General features: G+C 47.6%; 1 protein-coding gene across 3 annotated transcripts; it reads left to right on the forward strand.

Annotated features, from left to right (window-relative positions):
- Positions 1 to 1,440: 1,440 nt before the first annotated feature.
- Positions 1,441 to 18,212, forward strand: LOC121543236 (tyrosine-protein phosphatase non-receptor type 3-like). Of its 3 annotated transcripts, none has more exons than XM_045226009.1 (26): positions 1,441 to 2,185; positions 5,054 to 5,509; positions 7,369 to 7,494; positions 7,727 to 7,769; positions 8,635 to 8,716; positions 8,986 to 9,030; positions 9,129 to 9,181; positions 9,378 to 9,495; positions 9,611 to 9,698; positions 9,774 to 9,862; positions 10,109 to 10,172; positions 10,255 to 10,457; positions 10,542 to 10,667; positions 10,768 to 10,929; positions 11,026 to 11,125; positions 11,226 to 11,303; positions 11,387 to 11,443; positions 11,555 to 11,711; positions 11,792 to 11,967; positions 12,134 to 12,224; positions 12,486 to 12,547; positions 12,628 to 12,774; positions 13,210 to 13,338; positions 16,371 to 16,516; positions 16,608 to 16,743; positions 16,893 to 18,212. In XM_045226009.1, exons 2-26 carry the CDS (start codon positions 5,441 to 5,443, stop codon positions 16,983 to 16,985), a joined length of 2,640 nt encoding a protein of 879 aa, XP_045081944.1. In that variant the 5' UTR covers positions 1,441 to 2,185; positions 5,054 to 5,440; the 3' UTR covers positions 16,986 to 18,212. The 3 variants fall into 3 exon arrangements, with proteins under 3 accessions (XP_045081944.1, XP_045081946.1, XP_045081945.1); XM_045226011.1 differs by having other exon boundaries at positions 11,044 to 11,125; XM_045226010.1 differs by having other exon boundaries at positions 7,372 to 7,494.
- The last annotated feature ends 578 nt before the right edge of the window (positions 18,213 to 18,790 follow it).

Here is an 18,790-nt window from a genome sequence, read left to right on the forward strand (position 1 = left end):
GTTAGTGCTGGGCTGGAACACAAGCCTGCTGCATACACTGTAGCTCTCTATCGCTGAATTTCAGAAAATCCCTTTCTGTTTACATCAATCCAATGCTGTCCATGGAGGGGAGTGAGCAAGTGTCCATGAGGGGGTTTGAGCAAGTGTCCATGGAGGGGAGTGAGCAAGTGTCCATGAGGGGGTTTGAGCAAGTGTCCATGAGGGGGAGTGAGCAAGTGTCCATGAGGGGGTTTGAGCAAGTATCCATGGAGGGGAGTGAGCAAGTGTCCATGAGGGGGTTTGAGCAAGTATCCATGGAGGGGAGTGAGCAAGTGTCCATGAGGGGGGTTTGAGAAAGTGTCCATGAGGGGATGTGAGCACATGTCCATGGGGGGAGTGAGCAAGTGTCCATGGGGGGAGTGAGCAAGTGTCCATGAGGGGTTGTGAGCAAATGTCCATGAGGGGGTGTGAACAAGTGTCCATGGGGGGGGAGTGAGAAAGTGTCCATGAGGGGGTGTGAGCAAGTGTCCATGAGGGGGTGTGAGCAAGTGCACACTCTCGGAAGAATGGTATGGGATAAGAAGTCAGCACAGGATCAGGGTTGCCAGCCCTTTGCCTACCCTTGGCCCTATAGCAGGGGTGTCCAACTGAATTCCTAGGGCAGGGGTGGGCAAAGGACAGGGGTGGGCAAAAAAAAAAAGATGATTATGGGTTAAAACACTCCAGGCCACTCTTGAAAGTCTAAAACTAGACAGAAATTATGTTGAAATTATAATGGTCCTACAGTATATATTTTCAAATAACTGCCCCTTTTCTGGGCTGCAAATGGATTTTGACAAACAAATCGGTCTCCAAAAAATCTGTGCAGCCCTCTGTTGAATTTCAAAATCCCAATGTGGCCCTTGAGCCAAAAAGTTTGTCCACCCCTGTCCTAGGGGGACTAAGTGTCTGCGGGTTTTTGCTCCTCCCTTGTACTTGATTGATCAATTAACGTCATTGATTAGTTAGGATCTCCCCTCACCTGGTTGTCTACACGAATTAATTGGACACGAATTGAAAGGAAAAAACTAAAACTTGACACCCTTGCCCTGCCTATAGGAACACCCGCTTCAGCAGTACCTCGTCTCGTCTGTAGATGGCAGCAGGATCCCAGAGAGGTTCAATGGGAGTAAATTACAGGCTGCATCTCAGGCTGTTAAAACAGGATTACAACATAAACCAGGGTTCTTCAATTCCGGTCCTGGAGGGCCGAAACACCTCTGTTTTTCATCCTCTCCTTCTAATCAGGGGCTAATTCAGACCTGGGACACCAGGTGAGTGCAATTAACTACCAGGTAGAAATAAAAAAAACAGAAGTGTTTCGGCCCTCCAGGACCGGAATTGAAGAACCCTGACATAAACTGTTAGGACACAGACAAGTGTATTGATAGTAATATGATTGTCTCAATCGGATAACAAAGTCACATTTTAATTGGGGATGTAATTAGACAGGTCTCATTACCTTCATCTGCACTGGTATGGAAATATCTGACTTTTTGGATGAGTACAGATGAACGAGGAATTGAGACAATGAGAGGGAGTCATTAGACTATTGAGATTAAGAAGAAGAGACAAGGAGATGACGCTGCTTTAGGAGAGGAAGCGAGCCCCTGACTGGACAGTTGATGAGCCTCCTCAAGACAGGACATGTGGAAGCTATGCAGAGGCACCATTCGTTTTCTCCTATGAATAAGTAGCCTAGGCTACTTCAAGGATGGAAGGAAAGAATGATGTGTTATCAAAGTAGTCCCAATGAACAAGACTTGAGAGGTACTCCACTCTTTTTCGGACCAGCCAAGAACCTAGACCGAGTTTCACTTTCACATCTCTGGAAGTTTAGATTTTGCAAAGGATATTCAACCCCTTGTTCTGGTGAATCAGGGTGTCACTCCTCTACAGTCCTGCAAGGCTGCGTGAACAGATTACATGATATCGGCTTCCTCTGATAAGAAATAATATGATCTGCTGTGCCTACATCGGGGGTGGCTGAGGACCAGAACGCGCATCCATCAAGGCGCGAGCGCGCATTGAGAAGGGGCGGGGCAGCGGGAATCTCTCTTTCCGGATATTTACCTCCACCTGCCCGCGCGACGCGCCTGGTTCCGAGGGTTTTAACAGCGGTAGTATCAACGGACATGACAAAGTTCACAAATCCAGGACTACTGAGGTATTTTAACTGATCTTCTCTAACTAGATTGTCTGTGTTCTCATAACAATCCGCCAGGATCAACTTGATATCTGAAGTGAAGTAAAGTTGCTGAATGGCATGTTGAGTATAGCAGTAGAAGAACCTATAACATTAGGCTACGTTTATGTTGGTCGTTCATAGAGCCTACTTAGTTTAAAGTCCACGTCGAGGCTGTAGGTTTCAAATAACCTACCATTAAGGATATTGGACGTTATCTTATTCTCCATGTTAGTTATTGCGATACACCAGTTGAATCGATAACCGAGATGACGTCTGATAACAAGTTCGCCAATGCCACCAGGAGCAAATCTCAGGCCTATCTGATACACTTTAAATAGGCGATGTTGTATACCAATACTGCCCTCAACAGTCTAGACTTAAAAAAACTCAGTGTCTTAAAATAGTTAAGGCAGTTCAGTTCTAACTGGTGTGAATGTCATTATCATTATGGAAAATCAGGCGTGTGAGAGTGTTCTACTCACTGTAATGTATTCAGAGTGAGTACAAACATTAACCTGTGTGTGTGTGTGTCATAGGCCTAGAGAAAGACCTGGCCCACTCACCTTAGCCTACATTAACACACACACACACACACACACCTACTGTTATTAAAAGCATGGGTTATTGGGTTGATGCCCAGTAGAGCTGGTGTGTAAACAACACTGCCATGCGTTTGCATGTAGATCTGAGATCAGTTCCTAGGCCTGTGGATGGGCGAGCTCGTCTCTGACAATATTTAACATTCTTATCATTCAGCAGTCTGCACAGGGAGGAAGAGAGAGAGAGAAAAGGAGGGAGGGAGGACGGACATGTTCAGACTGGACAGATAATAATGTATTACCGACAGACACACACACATACCCGCTGCATTACTCATTGCAGCATGATACTGCTTCACAGACACAAAAAGTACTCACTGGGCGTGTGTGTGTGGTTTTGTTTGTGTGTGTGTGGGGGGGTGGTTTGTGTGTGGGTGGGGGGGCAGTATGAAAAAAATTAAATAATGTACAGTGAGGGAAAAAAGTATTTGGTCCCCTGCTGATTTTGTATGTTTGGCCACTGACAAAGAAATGATTAGTCTATAATTTTAATGGTAGGTTTATTTGAACAGTAAGAGACAGAATAACAACAAAAAGATCCAGAAAAACGCATGTCAAAAATGTTATAAATTGATTTGCATTTTGAGGGAAATAAGTATTTGACCCCCTCTCAATCAGAAAGATTTCTGGCTCCCAGGTGTCTTTTATACAGGTAACGAGCTGAGATTAGGAGCACACTCTTAAAGGGAGTGCTCCTAATCTCAGTTTGTTACCTGTATAAAAGACACCTGTCCACAGAAGCAATCAATCAATCAGATTCCAAACTCTCCACCATGGCCAAGACCAAAGAGCTCCCCAATGATGTCAGGGACAAGATTGTAGACCTACACAAGGCTGGAATGGGCTACAAGACCATCGGCAAGCAGCTTTGTGAGAAGGTGAAAACAGTTGGTGCGATTATTCGCAAATGGAAGAAACACAAAAGAACTGTCAATCTCCCTCGGCCTGGGGCTCCATGCAAGATCTCACCTCGTGGAGTTGCAATGATCATGAGAACGGTGAGGAATCAGCCCAGAACTACACAGGAGGATCTTGTTAATGATCTCAAGGCAGCTGGGACCATAGTCACCAAGAAAACAATCGGTAACACACTATGCCGTGAAGGACTGAAATCCTGCAGTGCCCGCAAGGTCCCCCTGCTCAAGAAAGCACATATACAGGCCTGTCTGAAGTTTGCCAATGAACATCTGAATGATTCAGAGGAGAACTGGGTGAAAGTGTTGTGGTCAGATGAGACCAAAATCGAGCTCTTTGGCATCAACTCAACTCGCCGTGTTTGGAGGAGGAGGAATGCTGCCTATGACCCCAAGAACACCATCCCCACCGTCAAACATGGAGGTGGAAACATTATGCTTTGGGGGTGTTTTTCTGCTAAGGGGACAGGACAACTTCACCGCATCAAAGGGACGATGGACGGGGCCATGTACCGTCAAATCTTGGGTGAGAACCTCCTTCCCTCAGCCAGGGCATTGAAAATGGGTCGTGGATGGGTATTCCAGCATGACAATGACCCAAAACACACGACCAAGGCAACAAAGGAGTGGCTCAAGAAGAAGCACATTAATGTCCTGGAGTGGCCTAGTCAGTCTCCAGACCTTAATCCCATAGAAAATCTGTGGAGGGAGCTGAAGGTTCGAGTTGCCAAACGTCAGCCTCGAAACCTTAATGACTTGGAGAAGATCTGCAAAGAGGAGTGGGACAAAATCCCTCCTGAGATGTGTGCAAACCTGGTGGCCAACTACAAGAAACGTCTGACCTCTGTGATTGCCAACAAGGGTTTTGCCACCAAGTACTAAGTCATGTTTTGCAGAGGGGTCAAATACTTATTTCCCTCATTAAAATGCAAATCAATGTATAAAATTTTTGACATGCGTTTTTCTGGATTTTTTTGTTGTTATTCTGTCTCTCACTGTTCAAATAAACCTACCATTAAAATTATAGACTGATCATGTCTTTGTCAGTGGGCAAACGTACAAAATCAGCAGGGGATCAAATACTTTTTTCCCTCACTGTATGCACTCACTAACTGTAAGTCACTCTGGAAAAGAGCATCTGCTAAAATGACTAAAATGTAAAAAAAAAAAAAAAAAAAAGTAAAGTGTGTGTGTGAGAGCGAATGACAAGGGGCGGTTCTCTGCAGACGATGTCATCCTTAGGGAGGGGCAAAACTACATGAGCAGATATCATCATAATTTCCAGTCTGGAGGTGTTTCATTAAGGTGTGTGTGTGTTGTATCTCTCTCCCCAGGTTGTGGAGAAATGGACTGAGGGTTGTATCAGTGTGTGTGAGTGAAGCGTAAATCAGAGTGCAAAGACACAGAGACGTGATAGTCCGGCATCCCTTCGTGACATAGCTACGCGTCTCTGAGACCACTGTCCGCGGGGAGACGCACAGCCCTAACGGGTACCTCCCCAACATTCCCAACCAACGTGACTCCATGTCCCTCTATTCATTTGAATGTGTTGACAGTTGGAGAAATTGCTTGAGCCGCGTTAAGAATTCAAAAAAATATGAAAGCCAACGGTCCAATATTCTAGAATACTGCTGTGCATACACATTTTGGACTCTGATAGACGTGTATGTGAGAGAAAGTGAATGTGTGTGTATGAGGTTGAGTAACCCGCGGTAACAGACATGCCCAAGCCTGATCTACTCTGTTTGGTTCAACTACTGGACAACACTATCCAGACCTTTACAGTCAATGTGAGTATACACAGACACACACTCTCCTGATGTGCAGAGATCATATGTACAGTGGGGGAAAAAGTATTTAGTCAGCCACCAATTGTGCAAGTTCTCCCACTTAAAAAGATGAGAGGCCTGTCATTTTCATCATAGGTACACGTCAACTATGACAGACAAAATTAGATTTTTTTTTCTCCAGAAAATCACATTGTAGGATTTTTTATGAATTTATTTGCAAATTATGGTGGAAAATAAGTATTTGGTCACCTACAAACAAGCAAGATTTCTGGCTCTCACAGACCTGTAACTTCTTCTTTAAGAGGCTCCTCTGTCCTCCACTCGTTACCTGTATTAATGGCACCTGTTTGAACTTGTTATCAGTATAAAAGACACCTGTCCACAACCTCAAACAGTCACACTCCAAACTCCACTATGGCCAAGACCAAAGAGCTGTCAAAGGACACCAGAAACAAAATTGTAGACCAGGCTGGGAAGACTGAATCTGCAATAGGTAAGCAGCTTGGTTTGAAGAAATCAACTGTGGGAGCAATTATTAGGAAATGGAAGACATACAAGACCACTGATAATCTCCCTCGATCTGGGGCTCCACGCAAGATCTCACCCCGTGGGGTCAAAATGATCACAAGAACGGTGAGCAAAAATCCCTGAACCACACGGGGGGACCTAGTGAATGACCTGCAGAGAGCTGGGACCAAAGTAACAAAGCCTACCATCAGTAACACACTACGCCGCCAGGGACTCAAATCCTGCAGTGCAAGACGTGTCCCCCTGCTTAAGCCAGGCCCGTCTGAAGTTTGCTAGAGTGCATTTGGATGATCCAGAAGAGGATTGGGAGAATGTCATATGGTCAGATGAAACCAAAATAGAACTTTTTGGTAAAAACTCAACTCGTCGTGTTTGGAGGACAAAGAATGCTGAGTTGCATCCAAAGAACACCATACCTACTGTGAAGCATGGGGGTGGAAATATCATGCTTTGGGGCTGTTTTTCTGCAAAGGGACCAGGACGACTGATCCGTGTAAAGGAAAGAATGAATGGGGCCATGTATCGTGAGATTTTGAGTGAAAACCACCTTCCATCAGCAAGGGCATTGAAGATGAAACGTGGCTGGGTCTTTCAGCATGACAATGATCCCAAACACACCGCCCGGGCAACGAAGGAGTGGCTTCTTAAGAAGCATTTCAAGGTCCTGGAGTGGCCTAGCCAGTCTCCAGATCTCAACCCCATAGAAAATCTTTGGAGGGAGCTGAAAGTCCGTGTTGCCCAGCGACAGCCCCAAAACATCACTGCTCTACAGGAGATCTGCATGGAGGAATGGGCCAAAATACCAGCAACAGTGTGTGAAAACCTTGTGAAGACTTACAGAAAACGTTTGATCTGTGTCATTGCCAACAAAGGGTATATAACAAAGTATTGAGACTTTTGTTATTGACCAAATACTTATTTTCCACCATAATTTGCAAATAAATTCATTAAAAATCCTATATTGTGATTTTCTGGATTTTTTTCTCTCTCAATTTGTCTGTTATAGTTGACGTGTACCTATGATGAAAATTACAGGCCTCTCTCATCTTTTTAAGTGGGAGAACTTGCACAATTGGTGGCTGACTAAATACTTTTTTCCCCCCACTGTAGTTCCTATCCATCTCTGTAGAGTGGTAATGATAGCAGTGTCAGAAGGGCAGACCGGGAGACTCAGATCTCAGCTTCCCATTGATCTCAACACACAACCTTGACCTGGAGAACACACTCATTAGAGAAGCTTTACCAAACCATACTGTACTACAATATCACATACACACACACACACACACACTGAGTGACTCCCAGTATAAGGTGTGTTTTGCATCTCTCAGAAGCAGGATGCAGGGGAGGTTCTGCTGGAGCAGGTGTGTAACCAGCTGGGTCTGCAGGAGAGACATTTCTTCAGTCTGCAGCTACGAGACTCCAACACCACCATTGTTGCTCAAACACACTCTCCTGTGAGCAGCTACACACACGCACACACGCATGCACATATAAACACACTCTAGTGAGTATCTACACTAACACAGCTCACACACTCTTTCTCTAGTGAGTATTTACACTAACACAGCTCACACACACTCTTTTGTGAGTAGCTACACACACACTTAGTGAGTACTCTAAAACGCACACAACAGATGGTGAATGTAGCATAATGTCTTTGATTAACATAGTTTGTTTGTCTTGCAGAGGTGGCTAGAGGCCAACAAACCACTGAAGAAGCAGCTGAAAGGTAAGAAACACTAAATGAGACCTTAGCCTGAGCCCAGTGTCATCCTACTGTTTAGCCTGAGTCCAGTGACATCCTACTGTTTAGCCTGAGCCCAGTGTCATCCTACTGTTTAGCCTGAGCCCAGTGTCATCCTACTGTTTAGCCTGAGCCCAGTGACATCCTACTGTTTAGCCTGAGCCCAGTGTCATCCTACTGTTTAGCCTGAGCCCAGTGACATCCTACTGTTTAGCCTGAGCCCAGTGTCATCCTACTGTTTAGCCTGAGCCCAGTGTCATCCTACTGTTTAGCCTGAGCCCAGTGACATCCTACTGTTTAGCCTGAGCCCAGTGACATCCTACTGTTTAGCCTGAGCCCAGTGACATCCTACTGTCTAGCCTGAGCCCAGTGTCATCCTACTGTCTAGCCTGAGCCCAGTGACATCCTACTGTCTAGCCTGAGCCCAGTGACATCCTACTGTCTAGCCTGAGCCCAGTGTCATCCTACTGTCTAGCCTGAGCCCAGTGACATCCTACTGTCTAGCCTGAGCCCAGTGACATCCTACTGTCTAGCCTGAGCCCAGTGACATCCTACTGTCTAGCCTGAGCCCAGTGACATCCTACTGTTTAGCCTGAGCCCAGTGTCATCCTACTGTTTAGCCTGAGCCCAGTGTCATCCTACTGTTTAGCCTGAGCCCAGTGACATCCTACTGTTTAGCCTGAGCCCAGTGACATCCTACTCTTTAGTCCAGTGTGCATTTCGATAAATTATCAATGTTCAATTTAAGATTGAATTCTGTGGATTGTGGGGGGTCATGTCAGGGGTGATGGATGATTAAGGTCAGAGGTGAGGTCATCGGGCTGTGTCTGACAGTGACTCTGTCCTACAGGAGTTGTCTCTCCCTTCTACCTGACCCTCCGAGTCCGATTCTTCATCTCAGACCCCAACTCTCTACAGCATGACCAGACCAGGTAGGGACATGAGTAGGGATCATGGTCTCGTGACAAGGTAGCCCTGCCTGCCACTTCAAAATCAGTGGAACCTTTGGCCCAATAGGGAATTTCCTCTTGGTCTAATGGTCAAGAGGTTGGTTGGGTTCTCCAATGGGAGACCTGGGTTCAGATCCCCTGTGTGTGTCTGTGTACCTGTAGACTATGTTGAGAGTGTGTGTCATTAGGATGTACAGTATATGTCTGATTCAGATGATAACCGTCTCCTCTACTGTCCTGTGTGTCTGCAGGCATATGTACTTCCTCCAGATCAGGAGTGACATCAGAGAGGGCAGGTCAGACACTGAGCTCCCACATACACATACATTCCCTCTTACTCCACCTAGTGGTGTAAACAGTGTGACGTTACATTGAGAAAGTGTGTGTCCTGCAGGTTGAAGTGTCCTCTGAGTGCAGCTGTAGTACTGGCCTCCTACGCTGTGCAGTGTAAGTCACGCTCTCTTCTTTGGTCTTATTAGTGTGTTGTCTGTCTGGGGGTTTAGCATAATCTGTCTCGCTCTTTCACTGTCTCTCTCTCGCTCTCTTTCTCCTCTTCTCTCTCTCTCTTTCTCCTCTTCTCTCTCTCTCTTTCTCCTCTTCTCTCTCTCTCTCTCTCTTTCGGTCTTCTCTCTCTGTGTTGTAGCTGAGCTTGGTGACTACTCCCCAGACCTTCTCCCTGGTTACCTGTCCAAAAGCCATTTCCTCCCGGAGCAGGACGATGACTTCCTGTCTAGAGTGGAGGCTCTGTACCCAGGGCACAGGTACACACACCCAGAGGCCAGGCGTGTATACAGCACCCCCTGGCCTACTAGAGGACATGGTGGAGCTGTTAGCATAATGCTGATACCAACCTATCCTATTCATGTGCTGTTTCAGGGGGCTGAAGCAGAGTGAAGCAGAGCTGTGTTTTCTCAATACAGCAAGAACACTGGAGCTGTATGGAGTGGAGCTACACACTGCCATGGTAAGTACCTCCGTATGTCTCCCTCTGACGCTCCCTCGGCTTCCTCTCATTATTCTATCTCTGTCTTTCTCGCAGGACTCCAACAGTTCCCCTCTATTGGTGGGATTGGCCTCAGGGGGCGTGGCTATCTTCTGTAACATGATTTGCTCCAGCTTCTTCCCCTGGTGAACACCTGGACTTATGATCAGACCCACACCCCACACACACACCCCACACACACACACCCCACACACACACACACACACCCACCCCACACCCCACACACACACACCCCACACACACACACACCCCAAACCACACACACACCACACACCCCACACACACACACCCCACACCCCACACACACACACCCCACACACACCCCACACCCCACACACACCCACACCCTGAGTATGTATTGTCTCCTGCAGGGTGAACATCATCAAGATATCCTTCAAGAGGAAACGCTTCCTTATGCAGCTCCGACGCAAACATGTGAGTCCTGATTGGCTCAAAATGGTGTGTCCTGCTCTCCTATTGGCTGGCCTTAGTGTTGTCTTCATAACGTGTGTTCCAGGGGGAGACGCAGGACTGTGTGGTGAGCCTGGTCCTGCCCTGTCACAGGGCATGTAAGAGCCTGTGGAGGTCATGTGTGGACCATCACTGCTTCTTCCACTCCAACAAGGCAACCCGTAGCCCACACTACGCCAACCTGGCAACCCAGATACACAACAAGCTGCTCTCACAACACTGGGCCTTGGGCAACACTAAAACAGACAGGCAAGCGCACACACACACACACACATAACAGACACCATCTTTCTCTCTTTCTTTTACTCATCTGCACACTTGTCTCCTCTGCAGTGGTCCAGTGTGTAAGAAAGTGATGGGTGGGATGGAGTGGAACCCGGTTCTGAGGGGGTCTACCTCGTCAGAACACCTGGAGACCAAGAGCCTGCCATCCCGATCCCCCCCGCTCACACCCAACTGGTACTGCCCACACCACACACACTGCTACAGCAGGAGATATCATGTTAAGGAGTAGCTGTGTCTAGGGGTAACTTCATCCTACCTTGTCTCTCTCTGTTAGGCGGAGTCCTCGTGTGCGTCATGGCGCCCGTAAACCCCGCCCCTCCTCAGTGGAGCTGAACAATGACCTGCGAGACGTCTCAGAGGGGGAGGACGTCTTTTACACCTACAGGGTCTCCCTCAGCAGCAGCAGGGGCATCCAGGAGGGCACGCCTACACACAGGTCAGACACACACACACTTGCACACGGTATGAAATTGTATCAGTGTAAAGTACATTCTCATGTTGGAGTATGTTCTGAACACAGTATCTATATCAGTGTTTCTGGTACACACAGCCAAGGGGGCGGATTGTCGCAAGTTGATGATATCAGCACAGGAGAGGACGACATTGAGGCCACCTCTCACTACCGGGACAAGGTCAGTTACCCAGACAGACACGGGTGTGGGGGTGATCATGTATTTGGGATAAAGTATCTCATCTGTGTGCCAGATTCAGTCAATTGTGTGTGTGTTGCAGCGTGCTCTGGGGGATGGAGACCTGCTATTGGTGCGTCTCGCACCTGATCACAACGGAAAGTTTGGTTTCAATGTCAAAGTGAGTCTCCCCTTCAATGAATCACACACACTCTGTTACATACAGTACCATTCCTGTATCCCTGACTGTGTTCCTGTTCTCAGGGTGGCGTGGACCAGAAGATGCCTCTGGCCATATCCCAAGTCAACCCTGACTCCCCTGTAAGTGACCATGTATTCTGGTTTATCTGTGTTGCTAATGCCTTTGTAAACAGTACTTTAGATTAATCCAATGTGATTTGCTTGATTTGTTGATTGATTAATTGATTGTAGGCGGGGCGGGTTGAGCCAAGGTTGTTGGAAGGGGACCAGGTCGTGTTGATCAACGGTCGCGACATCTCTGAACACACGCATGACCAGGTTGTCATGTTCATAAGAGCCAGCAGAGAGTCCCACTCCAGAGAACTGGCTCTGCTCATACGACGCAAAGGTAACACGCACACTAGAGAGAGTGAGAGAATGGCCCTGCTAATCAGACACTGTTGCAGGTAACACACTGTGTGTGTTTAGGTCCAGGCCGTGTGGCCCCCCTGCTGCAGTTTCCCTCTGCCCTGTCTCTGACTGGCCAATCACACAGTGATCCACTGCTTCTGCCTGGCCAATCAGAACGAGGCCAGACACTTGAAGAGTCCATGAAACAACTGGAGAGGGGAATCCAGACAGGCACTCTCACCTTCCACTTCGAGGTGTGTTTTAGTTAGGCAACAACACTATGAAAGGGACTTGCTTGTGTGTTTAAATGTAACAAATGCACTTTGGGAATAACTAGTCATTCACATCACAATAAAACCTGCTGTTGACAATCCAGACAGAAGAGCGTAGTGAGTGATGGTGATGATGTGTGTGTTGTAGAACCTGTACATGAGGAAGCCTGACCTATCAGTAGCCTGCGCTCGTCTCCCAGAGAACACAGACAAGAACAGATACAAGGACGTGCTGCCCTGTGAGTACATACAGTTCTATGTCCTAGTAGGAGTGACTCAACATACCAGTGCCAGTGTACCTATCTTCCCTAATGTCCTGAATCTGTGGGAGCTGGAGGACAGGACACTGTGCTTTGTTTGTTGAGCTGGTATGGTGGTTTGTGTGGGTCTGGGGTGGTTTGTGCGGGTCTGGGGTGGTTTGTGCGGGTCTGGGGTGGTTTGTGCGGGTCTTGTTCTGACTCCATCTCTGACACACACTCTCAAACTCTTTGTTCTGTCAGATGACATCTCCAGAGTGGTACTTCAGGACCAAGAGGACTACATCAATGCAAGCCACATAATGGTCAGTACACACTGTGTGTTTAGTGTTGTCCTTGTTGACTTGTGTGTAATTATGCTGTATTTGTATATTCTGTGTGTCAGGTGGTGCCCCCAGGGTCTGGTGTGTGTCTGCGCTACATTGCAGCTCAAGGACCGCTGCCTCAGACCTGCACTCACTTCTGGCAGAGTGTGTGGGAGCAACGCACACACACCATCATCATGCTCACCACACTCACCGAGAGAGGACGGGTATACACACGGACACACTCTCTCCTCTCTCTTTCAAAGAGTGAAACACACATTTACCGAATGAGAATGGATACAGCACACACAGGTTTACCAAGGTCCCAGGCTCATTGTGAGTAGCTGTCTGCGTCTTTGCCTGCCTGTTGCTTGGTAACCTGAAGCTCTCACTAATTGATCATCTTGCTGATATTCCACAGGTACTTCACACACACACACATTGAGGCTGACAGTCAGTTTCCACTCATCTCCTGATATAATATAAGTCCTGACCTTGAGAATGTCCTGAGATGTTTGGGAGAACACACTGAGTGAAGCACTGACTCAGAAATATGGAACACAGCTCAGTAAAATAAAATGTCTCAGAGCTTAAAGATGTGTTATAGCCTCTAGTAAATCAATATTAATGAATGTCAAAAATCTATTGTGTGTGTGTTTCAGACTAAGTGCCACCAGTACTGGCCACACCCTCCTGAAGTGGTTGATTATGGGTACCTGAGAGTCAGCTGCCACTCCGAGGAATGCAACCTGGCCTACGTCACACGCCAGTTCACCCTCACACACACACAGGTAACACACACGACCTGACTCACATAACAGGAGGTGTGTGTGTGTGTGAGTTCTCCACAGGAAACATTGACCAAACTATCCCCAGCCAGCTCCACGTGTTTCTGCTTCCATTGGCATTGTGTTTATTTACCTTTACACCACAGAGGTTAATATAGAACACGTTCTCCTTTACAATAATAGCCTGCCAAAGAGTACACACACACTACACTGCTGTGCTGGCCCATCTGTTCCTCTGGCTGTCAGAATTAATCCCTGCATGGAGCCACAGGCTGGACAACACACTCCCCTCCTCTATCCCTCCTCCATCTCTCCCTCTCCTCCATCTCTCCCTCTCTACTCTACTCTCCTCCCGCTCTCTACTCTCCTCCCTCTCTCCTCTCTACTCTCCTCTCTCTACTCTCCTCCAGATCTCCCATCACAGTAACTGAGTTACCACACCCTACACTTTTAACTGTTTCTCTCTCTCCTCGCATCTCATCCATCTTCCATTACAATCATCACATATCCAGGTTAATTTAATTTATTAAAATATCTTTCATAAAAGAGACAGTGTGTGTTTGTCTCTGTGAATGGTCTGTCCTCCGACAAATCAACTGTACATTTCGGTGTTCCTCAAGGTTCCGTTTTAGGACCACTATTGTTTTCACTATATATTTTACCTCTTGGGGATGTTATTCGAAAACATAATGTTAACTTTCACTGCTATGCGGATGACACACAGCTGTACATTTCAATGAAACATGGTGAAGCCCCAAAATTGCCCTCGCTAGAAGCCTGTGTTTCAGACATAAGGAAGTGGATGGCTGAAAACGTTTTACTTTTAAACTCGGACAAAACAGAGATGCTTGTTCTAGGTCCCAAGAAACAAAGAGATCTTCTGTTAAATCTGACAATTCATCTTGATGGTTGTAAAGTCGTCTCAAATAAAACTGTGAAGGACCTCGGCGTTACTCTTGACCCTGATCTCTCTTTTGACGAACATATCAAGACTGTTTCAAGGACAGCTTTTTTCCATCTACGTAACATTGCAAAAATCAGAAATTTTCTGTCCAAAAATGATGCAGAAAAAATTAATCCATGCATTTGTTACTTCTAGGTTAGACTACTGCAATGCTCTATTTTCCGGCTACCCGGATAAAGCACTAAATAAACTTCAGTTAGTGCTAAATACGGCTGCTAGAATCCTGACTAGAACCAATAAATTTGATCATATTACTCCAGTGCTAGCTTCCCTACACTGGCTTCCTGTTAAGGCAAGGGCTGATTTCAAGGTTTTACTGTTAACCTATAAAGCGTTACATGGGCTTGCTCCTACCTATCTTTCCGAGTTGGTCCTGCCGTACATACCAATACGTACGCTACGGTCACAAGACGCAGGCCTCCTAATTGTCCCTAGAATTTCTAAGCAAACAGCGGGAGGCAGGGCTTTCTCCTATAGATCTCCATTTTTATGGAACAGTCTGCCTACCCATGTGAGAGACGCAGACTCGGTCTCAACCTTTAAGTCTTTACTGAAGACTTATCTCTTCAGTAGGTCATATGATTGAGTGTAGTCTGGCCCAGGAGTGTGAAGGTGAACGGAAAGGCTCTGGAGCAACGAACAGCCCTTGCTGTCTCTGCCGGGCCGGTTCCCCTCTCCACTGGGGTTCTCTGCCTCTAACCCTGTTGCAGGGGCTGAGTCACTGGCTTGCTGGTGCTCTTTCATGCCGTCCCTGGGAGGGGTGCGTCACTTGAGTGGGTTGAGTTACTGACGTGATCTTCCTGTCTGGGTTGGCGCCCCCCTTGGTTTGTGCTGTGGTGGAGACCTCTGTGGGCTATACTCGGCCTTGTCTCAGGATTGTAAGTTGGTGGTTGAGGATATCCCTCTAGTGGTGCGGGGGCTGTGCTTTGGCAGAGTGGGTGGGGTTATATCCTTCCTGTTTGGCCCTGTCCGGGGTTTCTTCGGATGGGGCCACAGTGTCTCCGGACCGCTCCTGTCTCAGCCTCCAGTATTTATGCTGCAGTAGTTTATGTGTCGGGGGGCTGGGGTTAGTTGGTTATACCTGGAGTACTTCTCCTGTCTTATCCAGTGTCCTGTGTGAATTTAAGTATGCTCTCTCTAATTCTCTCGTTCTCTCTTTCTCTCTGAGAACCTGAGCCCTAGGACCATACGTCAGGACTACCGGGCATGATGACACCTTGCTGTCCCCAGTCCGCCTGGCCTTGCTGCTATTCCAGTTTCAACTGTTCTGCCTGCGGTTATGAAACCCCCTACCTGTCCCAGACCTGCTGTTTTCAACTCTTAATGATCGGCTATGAAAAGCCAACTGAGAGACCTGAGCCCTAGGACCATACGTCGGGACTACCGGCCGTGGTGACACCTTGCTGTCCCCAGTCCGCCTGGCCTTGCTGCTATTCCAGTTTCAACTGTTCTGCCTGCGGTTATGGAACCCCTACCTGTCCCAGACCTGCTGTTTTCAACTCTTAATGATCGGCTATGAAAAGCCAACTGAGAGACCTGAGCCCTAGGACCATACGTCGGGACTACCGGCCGTGGTGACTCCTTGCTGTCCCCAGTCCGCCTGGCCTTGCTGCTATTCCAGTTTCAACTGTTCTGCCTGCGGTTATGGAACCCCTACCTGTCCCAGACCTGCTGTTTTCAACTCTTAATGATCGGCTATGAAAAGCCAACTGAGATTTATTCCTGATTATTATTGACCATGCTTGTCACTTATGAACATTTTTGAACATCTTGGCATGGTTCTGTTATAATCTTCACCCGGCACAGCCAGAAGAGGACTGGCCACCCCTCATAGCCTGGTTCCTCTCTAGGTTTCTTCCTAGGTTTTGGCCTTTCTAGGGAGTTTTTCCTAGCCACCGTGCTTCTACACCTGCATTACTAGCTGTTTGGGGTTTTAGGCTGGGTTTCTGTACAGCACTTCGAGATATTAGCTGATGTAAGAAGGGCTATATAAAATAAAATTGATTGATTGATTGTTCTCTCAGCTGTTTTCCTTCTGTGTTTATTATCCTATACGTGTGTGTGATTCCAGCTGGGAAAGGAGCGTTCGGTGACCCACCTGCAGTATGTAGCATGGCCAGACCATGGTGTACCTGATGACCCCTCAGACTTCCTGCTGTTCATCACCTCTGTTAGGGAGAGGAGGACAGGAGACACGCCACTTATGGTGCACTGCAGGTACACACACGCACACATTCACACACACAAACTACCCCTCTAGGGTTGCAAGACTTATAACACCTCATGTATGTTGTTGATGTAATTGCAGCGCTGGGATTGGGCGTACAGGTGTTCTCATTACCATGGAGACGGCGTTGACGCTGTTGGAGAGCGGACGACCTGTGTTCCCTCTGGACATCATCAGGACGCTCCGAGACCAGAGGGCCATGATGATCCAGACCACGGTACACACAAGCACACCTATACGTCTAACCATTAGCTACGGTCCTCCAAGACCAGCCTTGAGCCCTGACTGAAACCCTAATGACTGTCTGCAAATTCCTTTGGTATGTTTGTTGTATGTGACTGGACTATTTTTATGTTTGTGTTCAAGTGTCAGTTCCGGTTTATGTGTGAGGCCATCCTGCGTGTCTACAGAGGAGAGCATTCTGCAGCACCACCCTCAGCACGGCTAACGGACCACTAACAGGAGGAGGGGGGGACAGCTAGCCACAGCGCTAGGCTAACAGGAGGGGGGACGCCTAGCCACAGCGCTAGGCTAACAGGAGGGGGGACAGCTAGCCACAGCGCTAGGCTAACAGGAGGGGGGGACGCCTAGCCACAGCGCTAGGCTAACAGGAGGGGGGACGGCTAGCCACAGCGCTAGGCTAAAAGGAGGAGGGGGACAGCTAGGCTAACAGGAGGAGAGGACCGCTAGCCACAGCGCTAGGCTGTAGCCTTAGAGAGCCATAGCACTCCACTAACCTTAAGTGCTCGGCTACGGCTAGCCTTCGGTTGCTACAGCACATAAGCCGTAGTGCAGAATGTGCTCAGTTGTCTTATCCTTATGCTAGCCACAGAGAACAGCTAGCAGGGAAGGGTCATGTACGGTAGAGATCTGTATATTTTTTTTCTCTGGGACAAAAGTGCTACTGTGTGAGTGACTGAAGACTGTATCTCACTATAGCCACTGTAGAAATTATGCCTTAGAGAAATGCCTTCCTAATGGTGGTCCGTGGCTAGTTCCTCCTGAGTGGTAGCTATTTAGCCTTCCTAATGGTGGGCCCGCGGCTAGTTCCTCCTGAGTGGTAGCTATTTAGCCTTCCTAATGGTGGGCCCGCGGCTAGTTCCTCCTGAGTGGTAGCTATTTAGCCTTCCTAATGGTGGGCCCGCGGCTAGTTCCTCCTGAGTGGTAGCTATTTAGCCTTCCTAATGGTGGGCCCGCGGCTAGTTCCTCCTGAGTGGTAGCTATTTAGCCTTCCTAATGGTGGGCCCGCGGCTAGTTCCTCCTGAGTGGTAGCTATTTAGCCTTCCTAATGGTGGGCCCGCGGCTAGTTCCTCCTGAGTGGTAGCTATTTAGCCTTCCTAATGGTGGGCCCGCGGCTAGTTCCTCCTGAGTGGTAGCTATTTAGCCTTCCTAATGGTGGGCCCGCGGCTAGTTCCTCCTGAGTGGTAGCTATTTAGCCTTCCTAATGGTGGGCCCGCGGCTAGTTCCTCCTGAGTGGTAGCTATTTAGCCTTCCTAATGGTGGGTCGCAGCTATTTCCTCCTGAGTGGCGGCTATAGAACTAGGCCTTTTCTAGACTAGAGCGATTGACTGGTCTGTCTGTATTGTTGGGAGAGTGTCAGAGGCTTTCGGTGGATTCACAGTACAGACGAACACTGCCAGAGGCACCACACACTACCCCCCCGCTCCCATCTTCCCTAAATTATTGACACACTGAATAAACACACTGATATCTACTTGGAGCTCTCTGTCTGTTTGTTGATCTACTAAAAGTCAATTGATGGCATCTTACATTCTCAGAGTGAATTTTACAGATGAAAGATAATATTCACAAGTTCTACATGTAATATCAGTTCCAGGTAAATGTAAGTATATTTGTGGCCAGTAGAGTTGCCTGTACGTATCAAAACGTTGTAGGAGTTGAGTCCTACAGGCTGCAGTGCAGTTAGTCCTCATTTAAACACATTCCTGTTACCTGCCCTAGATGTCTGCATGCTCCAGTTCAGTGCCAACATAAGTCCCAGACCATGTTGTACAGTCTACTGATCTCATAGAAAGATTTAGGAGGGGCATAGTAGCAATTACTACTAAACAACCATAGCAGGCAGATATCTGGAGTGAGTAAAAGGAATATATTTGTTTTAGGACAGGTCAACTCTCTGCACTTTCACTGGTGTGTGTGCTTCTTTCTGCCTGAATCCCGCGGCTACACCATAATCCTACCGGTTTATTCTGAAATTGCATTCTTCTTTTTTGCTTGTCCTCCACATTACATTGTCCCTGTTG

The sequence above is a fragment of the Coregonus clupeaformis genome, chromosome 17 (genome assembly GCF_020615455.1).
Source record: "Coregonus clupeaformis isolate EN_2021a chromosome 17, ASM2061545v1, whole genome shotgun sequence".
NCBI lineage: Eukaryota > Metazoa > Chordata > Actinopteri > Salmoniformes > Salmonidae > Coregonus > Coregonus clupeaformis.